General features: G+C 37.4%; 1 protein-coding gene across 3 annotated transcripts in view; it reads right to left on the bottom strand.

Annotated features, from left to right (window-relative positions):
- Positions 1 to 13852, bottom strand: part of LOC136026503 (formin-like protein) — a 132580-nt gene that overhangs the window by 112776 nt on the left and 5952 nt on the right. For 2 of the 3 annotated variants that reach the window (XM_065703130.1, XM_065703131.1), the window contains one exon: positions 2626 to 2976. In XM_065703130.1, coding sequence (XP_065559202.1) covers positions 2626 to 2856 — 231 coding nt within the window. In that variant the 5' untranslated portion in view covers positions 2857 to 2976. Of the gene's footprint in view, positions 1 to 2625; positions 2977 to 6725; positions 6965 to 13852 lie in introns of those variants that run through there. The other variant, XM_065703132.1, reaches the window with a different exon arrangement.

Raw genomic sequence — 13852 nt, 5'->3', positions numbered from 1 at the left:
ATATGAAACAAAATTGAACTGTTCTTGGCTCAATAGTTAAAATACATGACTCTAACCGAACTTGTTTGCATTGAATATGTGATAAGAATGTTTTCATCACTCATATTTTTTTCACAATAACTCTTAATCTTTTTTGCAGAATTCAAGCGTTTTGGATTTTAAAAAAGAACATTTTTCAATTTCTAGAAAAGTTTTCTAACCCAGTTTATTATGTTGCATTCAAAACTATAACTATTTCTTTCTAAAATATAAAAAAAATAATAAAAAACTTCAAAATAGAAAACACTAGAAAAAATTAAACTATGATGAATTCGGCGTACCAAATTCAATTAGAAGGTTCTAAAAAAAGCCAAAATCAGAAACTAAGATACAACGATTACCTTAATTTGCCACAGAGCAAAAGATAATAAAAACCTTCTTTTGCACCACTCAAAATAATGTGCCATAAATCAAATCTTTAACTTCAGCAAAGACTTTTCCAAAACAGATAAAAAAAAGCATAAGAGATATTGTCCAACCAATTTCAACTTTTCTAGCCGAAGCAACCGCTAAAAAGTTATGTTTTGAATCTCCCTATTTATCGCAAGGAAGGAAATCGTGGTGCCAATTCAAGAATATGTGGGAGGAGGCCAACTAGGGTCGTATCAAGGGGAATTATCCGTTTTGAGCCCCCCCCCCCCAAAGAAAAAGTTAGTCTTACTCGTACGAAAGATATAAAAGATCATTTAAACAAATTCCTGCTACGTTTTACAATTTATTGAGCCCCTCTCCCCTTTACGAACAAAAATCTTGGATACGGTCCTGGGAACAAGGTTTTTTATCAATGTTGTTTAATAAACATACAAAAAAGGTACTTTTAAAACCTAGAGGATTCATAAAATAGAAATAGAAAAAAAATACATTTTCAAAATCCAGGAACGGACACTGCGGTTTTTTTTTTTTTTTTTTTGACAAAATACAGGAAACTTATTTTTAAAATCTAGGAGGGTGATTCTCCCCCTACTCCCTAATCACTGCTGAAAGGAAGCAAAAGATCAAAAGGTCATCACATCTCTAAAAGTCAAAGAAGCATATTACTTCATTTTAAAAGATTATGTACCACTCCGGTACCCTAACCGTGAATTACTGTCAATCAGAAAAGTTTCTTTTTAATCTCACAAAGAAAATGGAATAGAATATATGTCCATAGAATGGAATGGTCCCTGACTAAGTACTAATAAGCAAAATATAAATCAAAATATATATATATATATATATATATATATATATATATATATATATATATATATATATATATATATATATATATATATATATATATATATATACTATTGAACATCATAAGCATTTATTAAGAGAACCACAAGCGACGTGGAAATGGACACTTCGGGTTCGTTTAGATAATAAAAAAAAAAAAAAAAAATTAAAAAAAAAAAAAAATGCAGTCCTAAAAAGTAGAACAGTACTTTTTTGGCCTTTCTAGCAATTAAATTTAAAATAAAACAACATTTTTCAACTGACTTTTTACTTTCAGAACAAAGATAAAATCTAAAATAATCTACAAAATCTAAAACTAAAAGCAATAATAAAAAGAAATAAAAAACAAACCAATATTTTTTATCTTTGTTCTATATTTTGTATTGAAAGCGCCTTGTTTCATTCAGGCGAACTGTCTTTTCCTTCTAATGGCCGTAATTCCGTTTGTTTCTTCCTCTTGAGATTATTTTTTTTTCTCTTTATTATTGGCAAATACTTCAGAAGTTTGAAACTTTAGATACGATATTTAGGCATAACAGCGACAGTACAAGGATTTTTCCTGGGGGGAGGGGGGACGCGAAAAAATGTAATTTCTACTCCTATATTTAAATTTATCCCAGGAGGGGTAAAATTGGGAGGAGGTTGTCTAAAATCTAGGCTCTGTGCAAGTATGCCCAGAGAAGAATTTTTACCTCTGTCAAGGCACATAGACCACTTCAATTTGTCTTCCTTTTTTAGAAGTAGAGGGCACTGAAAAGCCTCATTTTTATAAGAAATATTTAGCTTTAAATAAATGTTAAGGGAAAACTGTAGCCTTAAGGAGAGATTGGTTCTGGCGACTTCCTCCAAGCAACATTCTTGTCCCTAGAAAAATAGTGAAAGTGCAAGTCTCATAAGTGAAAGCAATATTTGACATGCAACCCTGCGTCTTTAGCTTCCAGACTCCCTTTAATCTCATCCCTTTAATATTAATACCTCTTGTCTAATGTGCAGGCATTCTTTCCTCCCTCCCTCTCAAAATAATGTACGAAGCACAAAGCAAAAAGAAGAGGAAAACTTTTTACAGTGTTTTACAGTTGTTTTTCTGCATTTTCCTTATGTTTCGTCTTTTTTCGTGTCACTTTAAAAAGGCGTTTTTTGATATTTCATTTTAAAAATCAGAAAAACCCTAAAATACCTCCCCCAAGATTTTAAAAAATACTATTTTTTATCCTCAATGAAAGGAAAAAACGGATCCCCCACCTACATTTTGGAAAAATGGCGCTGCTGTTTGGCTCTTGCCCCCTTGTAAAAAAGCAGTAATTGTACATCTTGGGCTCAAGTCCCTTTGCCAGCAGCCCTTTAATTAAATTAAGACATATGTCTTACCAAAACTTGAGTGAATCTTCTTTCCACTTCTCCCTGTTCCGGCATAGGCCTTTTTGGGGGAGGTGGAGAAAGGGTTTTCCTCAACTTCTGAGATCGCGTAACGGTTTTATTCCTCAAAAACGCCATTCCACCATTATCCAAATCCTGAGTTTTTATATCCAAATCTGATGACACTTCTTTGCCACTATTTTTATCACTATTCACATTATCTGAGCTCAGAACATTGCCCATGTTTTACACTCTTCGTGGTTGGAATTAACAACCAGAAACCACAAGAAAAAACAACTTCGACCTTAACAGAATGCTAATTGTTCAACGAACGATGAAAAATACTTCTTTACATAGTTAATCCTGAAAAGACAATTAATGCTGATTACGATATCAACATATGATTAACATCTTATTAGCAAGTAAATAGGTGGACACATAAAAAGAAGATGGGGGGAGAGGAGGGGGTCAAAATAATTTATCCTGAGTGTTTTGATGCTGGAAAAGAAACGCTTTATGGACGAGGAATCCAGATTGTCATGGGTATTCTTTGCAACTTCCCCCCCCCCCGTAATTTAAAGGAAGGAAGTCATTTCAATCAATCTTGTGCAAGAGAAAAGGAGGAGGGCATACCCTTGTATGCGGGCATAAGTTAGTGTTACCTTCCGCAAATTAGTTGGTCCAATATGCAACCTTGTTCCTGAGCTTTCTCAGAAACGTACTAAGACGAAAATTTGGAGAGAGGAGTCAATTGCTCCCTCATAATTACAAAATACCTATTGTTGTATGTCCACTAAAAATACTCCCTTAAATCCTTGCCCTTTTCCTCTCCCTTGTTTTTTGTGAATTGGCGCCCCTGAAGATGTAAGATAGGTCATACTTTTCACAGAGGAGAGAGGGGTCCTTTTAAGTGAGCATTCTGAGACAATAGAAAATACACTTTCGCTGTATGACCCTGGGTTACCCTCTCCCCCTGGAGAGCAGTAATGTCCCTAAGCCTCAAGTTTTATGTAATTAATTTACTTTTTAATTTTTGGTTAACGAAGGATCTTATTAGCTAATACATGGATGAAGACCTAAGAAGATGAAAAAAACAGATGCGGATTTTTATGGCACTTGGTATTAACCAAGTGACATATGGCGATCGCAAATTTTGTCGGTCTGTCGGTCCTGGTTTTGCTACTTTAGGCACCGCCAGGTAAGCTAGGACGATGAAATTTGGCAGGCGCATCAGGGACTGGACCAGATTAATTCCTGAAAAATTAGAAAAAATGAGGTATTTTTAACTGAAGAAGGAGTGATCGAATCTTAATAAAACTTCATATTTAGAAGCACCTCGTAACTCAGACCTCTTACTTTAAATCCCGACCAGATCCAGAGTCATTAAGGGGGGGAGGAGTTGGGAGGGAACCAGAAATCGGAGAGATCAGGGTGAAAGTTGGTGGGAAGAATAAAAACAAGTCCAAGATACGTGACTGACATAACCGGAACGGATCCAGAGACATATGGGGGAGTTGGGGGGACCTAAAATCTTGGAAAACGCTTAGAGTGGAGGGACCGGGATGAAATTTGTTGAGAAAAGTAAGCAGAAGTCCTAGATACATGATTCACATAATCGGAACAGATCCGCTCTATTTTTGGAGTTGGGGGGGGGGGGGTTAATTCTGAAAAATTAGAAAAAATGAGGTATTTTTAACTTACGAAGTAGTGATCGTATCTTAATGAAATTTTATATTTAGAAGGAAATCGTAACTCATATCTCTCATTTTAAATCCCAACCGGATCCAACGTCATTGGGGTGGGGGGGGCAGAAATCTTGGAAAACACTTGAAGCGGAGAGATTGGGATGAAACTTGGTGGGAGGAATAAAAACATGTCCAAGATACGTGACTGACATAACCAGACTTGAACCGCCCATTTTGGTGAGTTGGGGGGGGGGGGGGTAGTAATTCGGACAAAATCAGAAAAAACGAGGTATTTGCAACTTACGAACGGGTGATCAGATATTAATGAAATTTGATATTTAGAAGGATCTTTTGCTTTAAAGCTCTTATTTTAAATCCCGACATGATCCGGTGACACTGAGGGGAGTTGGAGGGGGAAACCGAAATTCTTGGAAAACGTGAAAACTGAGGTATCTTTATTTTACGAATGGGTGATCGGATCTTAATGAAACTTGATATATAGAAGGATCTTATGTCTCAGATGCTCTATTTTCAATTCGAGTCGGGTCTGGGGACATAGGGGGTTGGAGGGGGAAACAGAAATCTTGGAAAACGCTTAGAGTAGAGAGATCGGGATGAAACTTGATGGGAAGAATAAGCACATGTCATAGATACGTGATTGACATAATTGGAACGGATCTGTTCACCTTGGAGGAGCTTGGGGGTATTGATTTGCAAAAATTAAAAAAATTGAGGAATTTTTAACTTAAGAACGGGTGACCGGATCTTAATAAAATTTGATATTTAAAAGGAACTCATGTCTCGGAGATCTTATTTCAAATCCCCATCAGATCTGTTGACATTGGGGGAGTCGGAGGGGGGAACCGGAAATCTTGAAAAACGCTTAGAGTAGAGAAATCGGGATGAAACTTGGTGGGTAGAATAAGCAAATGTCTTAAATACGTGATTGACGTAAATGTAGTGGATCCACTCTCTTTGGGGGAGTTAGGGGGTGGGGTTCAGTGCTTTGGCGATTTTGGTGCTTCTGGACGTGCTAGGACGATAGAAATTGGCAGGCGTGTCCGGTAGCTGAACAAATTGACTTGATAAAGTCGTTTTCCCCGACTAGACCATCTGGGGGGCTAAAGGGAGAGGAAAAAATAGAAAAAATGAGGTACTTATAACTTACTAGTGGGTGATCAGATCTTAATGAATTTTGGTATTTAGAAGGACCTCGTGACTCAGAGCTCTTATTTTAAGTCCCAACCGACATTAAGCCTCCAATTTTCCTTTTAAATCAATCTACTGATTCTTAGAATTTTGCTAAAGCTCACACCATATGAGCTCTTGGCTCGTCCGGCCTGATCACAAGTGCCATATGAGCTCTTAGCTCTTGTTTCTTCAGGGGCGGTTTGGTAATCCGAAGAAGGTACATTTTTTGTCTGATCATCAGTTTGAATATATCTTCAGATTTTTACCAAAAAGTTCATAGAAAGAACTTTTTCACGTGCATCTTAAGGGGCTTTCCCCACTTTGTGCAGGGATGAATAAGGTTTTATAGCTTAATAAATTTTTATAGTCCTTCTTTATACAATGTGTATCAACTTTTACTTTTTTTAATATAGGCCACTTATCCCCTCATCCGAAGCGAATTTCTCTACCTGTACGCCTATATGACTAGTAGCTAATATGGGAAAGTTCCGTATTCAATCTATTTACCATAGTAGACTAAAAAATATAGCCTATAAGATATAAATATAGGCTAGTTTTTAGAAAAGCTGTGAATGCGAATTACGAACAGAATGGAAAACTTCTTTTAGATGAAATATTACGAAATCCTAAACACTTTCAAATTAACAATTAATTCCAGTTAAAAAATAGATTACCACCTGAAAAGTGCTTAAATACGTCAGAATACCCAAACAGATGGATAAAAGTACCCATAAAAAAAAACTTTGTCTCAAAAATTAGTAGGCCGCAAATTCCTTCCTGGTTAACTAAAATATTTTTTTACTTTTCAACAGTATCTCATTGACAAAGAATAGAATCAAGCCAGTTCGTTCAGAGGGGAAGGCACGGGACAGCCCCTTGCAGAAACCAAAACTGCAAACAAAGTATAAATTTTTGAAATATCAAACTAGTATGTTCCTTTTCAACATAATTCTCTTATCTTTAAACCACTCCAAACCGCAAGGTAAATTTGTGTGGGGTTGTTTATATCGAGGTCTGTATCTGTACTCTGTGTAAGAAAGATGTGTTTCAAGAAAACTACTGAGCGGGGTACGCACCCAAACAAACATTTCGGGAGGGAGGGAGAAAATTAAAAGAAAATGTTAGAAAAATCTGTTATATGAGAATAATGGACTAAACTACGATTTCATACTCTATCAATATAACTAACTCTTTCGAACTTGCGCCCCTTGCAGGAAAAAATGCTTCACAACGAACCTGATTTGAAGGGATCTTGTTCCAAAAATTCTTTTGGTTGTATACGTTCCTGGAAAAAGATATCCTGAGATGTCTAAGATGTTATTTAGTGCCTGTGAATTAATGGCGTCCTCAAAACTGAGTGAAAAGGTTAGAATATAGATTTTACTGCTGGATATAATCCACTAAAATGACAAACACGACTTTTTGACACCGTGACTTGACTTTGCAGTAACTACCTAGAATCTAGTACTAAAACTGAATTTTTGCGAGATGAAAAGTGGGCGGAACAATGCTGACTCAATTTTGAAGAGCCCCACCGTCACCGGAACTAAACAAAAAGATGTTTTGGCTTTGACTCAGTATTAACCACACTAATGATGTTGGCAAAGCTATAAAAGGTATATTGATTACTGGTACATGCAAAATAATAAATACTGGTAGGAGAATTTCTGGCATCATCTCGTAAAGCATAAGCTCTTGTTAAGAAATTGCGACCAAAGTCACAGTTCGCCATCTAAACTCTCATTATTTTTTGTGAGGGGGGGCAGGAACATTACTAGAAGAAGAAGCATAAAATATACACAAAGGGCTAATAACTTCCCATGTTTCTTGAATACCAGTGTTTCAACTTACCAACGACACTGAAAAAAAAATGCCCCCTCCTCCCTATTCGCATCTAAGATCTGTCCACATCGAACAATGGAGATTATGCAAGGTATTTATTCTTTTTAATCATGAAGTTTCTAGAGCAGTGTAACATTTTTGTCAATGGTGCCAGGCTGAACCATGGAAAAAAAAAAGTAATCGATATTGGCAACACCTTTTGCCTGTAGAAACCCAACTTAGCCAATATTTTGATTCTCGAAGGCAATTACACCTCCGAAGGAAGTTTCCATGTTCTTGAGCTGTTCGGTGCCATAGATTTTAAAGATATTTAACTTTTTCGCTGTTTTTCATGCAGGTTTCTTCTTTTTTCATTTTAATTCCTTCTTTTTTCAGGCTCCGTGTTCTAGCTGTTCGGTGCCAAATATATTATAGATATTTAACTTTTTTGCTGTTTTTCATGCAGGTTTCTTCTTTTTTCATTTAGCGGCTGCTACTAACAAAAACTACATAACTGCGCATGGAGGTTTTTTTGATTAAAAATTGTATTCTTTATTTTGTCTTTTTAATATGTATCTATAATATGTATGGTTTTCTACTAAACAATTTCAAACTATCATATTTAATTGTCACTGTCCTTGATACTTCAGCGATAAGAGTCTAGTTCCGTGATTCCTAACGAAGAACATGCCCACCGCCGATTAGGCATAGCAATATTTGGTGGGTCATGGGTAGGACGTGCACCTTTCGGTTGAGTATATCTTAGAGCCTTAACTTTGAAATAAAAAAAAAATCCATGTGAATATTCACATTCATATGTGTCTAAAGAGTAAAAAAGATACATGATAGTATTCCAACAACGTCATAGACTTTATAAAAGCTGTTGTATTCAGACAATATTTTTCATTAGTATGAAATATGCCTAGAGAACGACCTAAAAAATATACTAAATTAATGCCCTTTTAAGCTTCTTTCGCGTGAATACATGTAAAATTTTGAATAACCAAATTTAAATATTATGAGGGGGCATCAGGATTTTAACAAGAGCTAAGAGCTCATATGGCACTTGTGACGAGGCAAGAAGAGCTAAGAGCCAAGAGATCATATGGTATGAGCTCTAGCAAAATTCTATGAATCAATAGATTGATTTAAAAGGAAGATAAGAGGCTTAATGCCGGTCAGGATTTAAAATAAGAGCTCTGAGTCACAGTGTCCTTCTAAATATCAAAATTCATTAAGATCCGATCACCCACTCGTATGTTATAAATACCTAATTTTTTCTAATTTTTCCTCTCCCTTTAGCCCCCCAGATGGTCGAATCTGGGAAAACGACTTTATCAAGTCAATGTGTGCAGCTCCCTGACACGCCTACCAATTTTCATCGTCCTAGCACGTCCAGAAGCACCAAACTCGTCAAATCACTGAACCCCCCAACTCCCCCAAAGAGAGCGAATCCAGTACGGTTCCGTCAATCACGTATCAAGGACATTTGCTTATTCTATCCACCAAGCTTCATCCCGATTCCTCCACTCCAAGTGTTTTCCAAGATTTCCCCCTCGAACTCCCCCAATGTCAAAAGATCTGGTCGGGATTTGAAATAAGGGCTCTGAGACATGAATTCCTTCTAAATATCAAATTTCATTAAGATCCGATCACCTATTCGTAAAATAAAAATACCCCAATTTTCACGTTTTCCAAGAATCCCGGTTTCCCCCTCAAACTCCCCCAATGTCACAGGACCTGGTCGGAATTTAAAATAAGAGCTTTAAAGCGCAAGATCCTTCTAAATATCAAATTTCATTAAGATTTGGTCACCCTTTCGTAAGTTAAAAATACTTCAATTTTCAAAATTAACCCCCCAACTCCACAAAAGAGAGCAGATCCGGTCTGGTTATGTCAGTCACGTGTCTTAGACAGGTTTTCATTCTTCCCATCCAGTTTCATCCTGATCTCACCGCTTTAAGTATTTTTATGATTTCCGGTTCCCCCCAACTGCCCCCCCCCAATTACGCTGGATCCGGCTGAGATTTAAAATAAGAGATCTGAGTCACGAGGTCCTTTTAAATATGAAGTTTCATGAAGATCCGATCACTCCTTCGTAAGTTAAAAACACGTCATTTTTTCTAATTTTTCACAATTAACTCCCTCCCCCAATAGAGCGGATGCGTTCCAATTATGTAAATCACGCATCTAAGACTTCTGCTTATTTTTCACACCAAGTTTCATCCCAATCCTTCCAATCTAAGCGTTTTCCATGATTTTAGGTTCCCCCACCCCAAACTCCCCCCAATGTCACTAGATCCGGTCGGGACTTAAAATAGCTTTGAGACCCGATATCCTTCTAAATATCAAATTTCATTGAGATCCGATCACCCGTTCGTAAGTTAAAAATACCTCATTTTTTCTGATTTTTCAGAATTAACCCCTCCCCCAACTACCCCAAAGAGAGCGGATCCGTTCCGGTTATTTCAATCATGTATTTAGGACTTGTGCTTATTTTTCCCACCAAGTTTCATCCCGATCCATCCACTCTGTGTTTTCCAAGTTTTAGGTTTCCTCCTCCCAACTCCCCCCCCCCCCAATGTCGCCTGATCCGGTCGGGATTTAAAATAAGAGCTCTGAGACACGATATCCTTCTAAATATCAAATTTCATTGAAATCCGATTACCTGTTCGTAAGTTAAAAATACCTCATTTTTTTTATTTTTTCAGAATTACTCCCCCCCAACTACCCCAAAGAGAGTGGATCCGTTCCGGTTATGTCAATTATGTATCTAGAACTTGTGCTTATTTTTCCCACCAAGTTTCATCCCGATCCCTTCACTCTAAGTATTCTCCAAGTTTTAGGTTTCCCCCTACCACCACCCCCCAATGTCACCAGATCTGTTCGGGATTTAAAATAAGAGCTCTGAGACACGATATCCTTCTAAATATCAAATTTCATTGAGATCCGATCACCCGTTCGTAAGTTAAAAATACCTCATTTTTTCTAATCTTTCATAATTACCCCTCCCCCCAACTACCCCAAAGAGAGCGGATCCGTTCCGGTTATGTCAATCATGTATCTAGGACTTGTGCTTATTTTTCCCACCAAGTTCCATCCCGATCCCTCCACTCTAAGTGTTTTCCAAGATTTTAGGTTCCCCCCTCCCAACTCCCTCCCCCCCCAATGTCACCAGATCCGGTCGGGATTCAAAATAACAGCTCTGAGACACGATATACTTCAAAACATCAAATTTTATTAAGACCTGATCAACCGTTCGTAAGTTAAAAATACTTCAATTTTTCTATTTTTTCCGAATCAACGGGATTTTTCCGAATGGCACTTGGTTAATACCAAGTGCCATAAAAATGGTAGGGCATGACCCAAAATTGGTTGGGAGCAACTGCTCTTGATTTATTTAGGAAAATAGAAAAAGACAAGAAGGATATCACAGATGTGAACACTGTGTATTTATCTAAATTATTATGTGGTATCTTAATAATAGAAAAAAGAATAGAGGCCAGATTTTTCAAAATTCCCTGGCACCCGAAAATCACATTATTCTGGATTCGACCTATTTTACAACGGAAGAATAGAATGAACTGGAGAAACTATCAGTAATGGGGTCTTTAATCTATTTCTATCATGGTATTTGTTATACTGCTTATACTTTTATTTTCCACTGAAATTGTAATCATCATGTACCACATAGAACACGCTTGTTAAAATAAAACAATAATTCGTATTCACAATTTTGTAGACAATTGATATAAAGCAAGAACAAAACTATCCCTGAAGGAAGGAACTAGGAAGTGACAAGGGGGCAGACTGCCGTAGGCACCGGTTTGTAAGGGAGCCAGCTCATAAGGCATTTTTGATCTGATCAAATTAAATTTGAAATCTAATTTTCCAGCTCCTAACCGCACTTATGTTAAAGAGCGGAGAGTAGGCGTGGCTTTGGTCAGAGAGCGACAGGGATAGAAGACAGGAGGACTAGAATGACAGAAAGAAGGATCCCTCCCTTAGATATGTCTATAGGTGACCTTACTCGGAGGAAATAGTTACACATTTCTTTCAGACTCCTCCAAGGTATTTAGACCAGGAGAGGTGGCCTTAGCTGACAAACTCAAAAATGTTTGCAATTTCATGATGATACCAGTGGAGAGCGCTATTCTGAGCTTTGAACACCAAAAGCAATGTATGTGTCTGGTATTGTAAAGAATTTTATTTGGGAACTTTCGTATTTAGCACAGCACACCTTTTATTAATTTTTCATTTGTCAACTCTTATTAATATAAGAGTGCATACTCTTATCAACGTAATGCTAATATACCCAATGAAGTGTTAGAGCGGCCTATGTGTCAGAGTTGGATAGCAACACTAGCGGCTATTTCTAACAGAGAAAGACTTGTATGCTCCATTTTAAATTCTTCATTGGTCACGGAAGACAACTCCAGATGCAGGATATACGTGCATGAAAGCAATAATAAAACAAGACATTCAATACTGATGAAAAATACCTTGTGTAACAAAGTTACATTGACGCGTTTTTGAATTTTTGGGTACTTTTCTTTGGAGATTCTTTGGAGAATTTTTGGGTACTTTTCTTTGGAGATTCAACAAAAAGTTAGTGTTGGATAGCAACACTAGCGGCTATTTCTAACAGAAAAAGACTTGTATGCTCCATTTTAAATTATTCATTGGTCATAGAAGACCACTCCAGATGCAGGATATACCTGTATGAAAGCGATAATAAAACAATACCTTCAAGACTGATGAAGATAAAGTTTCAAGACCTTGTGCAACAAAGTTTCATTGACGCGTTTTAGAATTTTCGGGTACTTTTCTTTGGAGATTCTTACACATGAAGATGCCATCATAACTCTGGCTGCTAATCCTCACCATATTTAACTGAGATTTAATGAATACAAACAACAACAATATTATCTGAAGAGCACACTGAGCATGGATCTCTGGCTTGGGCTGCAGAATTTCTAGTCACCCTATAGCTTTAGCACCAGTCTAATGCCATAAATATCTTTTGAGCGGAACCTTGGAGTAATAATAGATAGTGAGCCAAAATTCACCAATCACTACGAATCCATCGTGAGCAAAGCTTCAAAAGTAGTAGGACGTAGAAACTTCATCCTAAATGATTCTCCACTTCTTTCAACTCTATTTAAGTCTCTTGTCTGGCCTATCAGAGGCAACGCTATAACGTTGCCTATATTAAAGGCCATACAGCTCCCATGTTTTATCATTATTTAGTTCTGGAGGCACTTCATATGGAAGGGATCGTTGCATAAACTTCGGAAGAGGCTCATTTGATTGGGAATCGGAAGTTCTAGTGCACTTTTTAAAATTCAAAAGCAATCAGAGGGCAACTAGCCCCCCCCCCCTAATGCCCTTTTTCCCAAATGCATCTGATAAAAATTTTGGGATAGCCATTTTTTCAAAAAAAGTTCAACAATCATATAAAAAAAGCTCCAGTGTCGACACAACCCCCCAGGGGCAGGCGTTATAAGTTATGCCCTGGGGGTATATATGGTTCTTTTAGAAGGGATGCTCATGTAAAGTTCGCTTTTTAAGAGTCGAAAGAGATTGCAGGACAGCTATCCCCGCCTCCAACCCCTTCTTTCCTCAAACCCATCCAATAACACCTTTGAGATAGCTATTTCTTTTAAATAGTTCAAAGATTATATAACAATAGCTCCAGGGTTAACAAACCCCCCTCAGAGCCTGAGTGCAGGCGTTGTAAGTTATACCTTGGGGGGGTATATGGTTCTTATGGAAGGGATGCTCGTTTACACTTTGGAGAGGGCTCATTCAACTGGAAATTGAGAATTCTAGTTCAGTTTGAAAGTCAAAAGAGATTGGACAGCAACTAAAGCTCAGATAACAAAAACTAAGGTGATAACACAACCCCCATGGGCCCATGGGCAGGCGTTTTTTAAGTTATTTCCTGGGGGCATATATGGTTTTTATGAAAGGGGTGCTCTTATAACCTTCAGAGAGGGCTGATTGGAAATTGGAATTTCTAGTTCACTTCTTTAAGAGTCAAGAGAGGTCTGAGGACAGAGCCCCCCCCCCACGCCTTTTTCCCGAAACCTATCTAACACAAATTTTGAGATAGCCATTTTTTAAAATAGTTTACAAATTAGATAACAAAAAATCAAGTGTTGACACAACCCCATAGGGCCCAGGGGGCAGATGTTGAAAGTTATGTCCTTGGGTGTATATGGTTCAGAGAGGGCTCCATTTGAAGGAAATTGAAAGCTTTAGTTCACTTTTTAGGAGTCAAAAGAGATCTAAGGGCAACAAACCCCCCACCACCATCCAAGAAAAGTTTTAGAGAGCCATTTTGTTAAAAATAGTTCAAAGGTCAGATAAGAAAAACTCCATTGTCAAAACAATCCCCCAGGGCCTGGGGGCAGGCATTATAAGCCATGTTCTGGGGGGAATATATGGTTGTTATGTAAGAGATGCTTGTATAAACTTCCAAGAGGGCTCATTTATTGGAAATTGGAAGTTCTAGTTCACTTTTTAAGAGTCAAACAAGA

Source organism: Artemia franciscana, chromosome 4, assembly GCF_032884065.1.
Source record: "Artemia franciscana chromosome 4, ASM3288406v1, whole genome shotgun sequence".
Classification (NCBI taxonomy): Eukaryota; Metazoa; Arthropoda; class Branchiopoda; order Anostraca; family Artemiidae; genus Artemia; species Artemia franciscana.
This window is presented reverse-complemented; position numbering and strand designations above follow the sequence as displayed.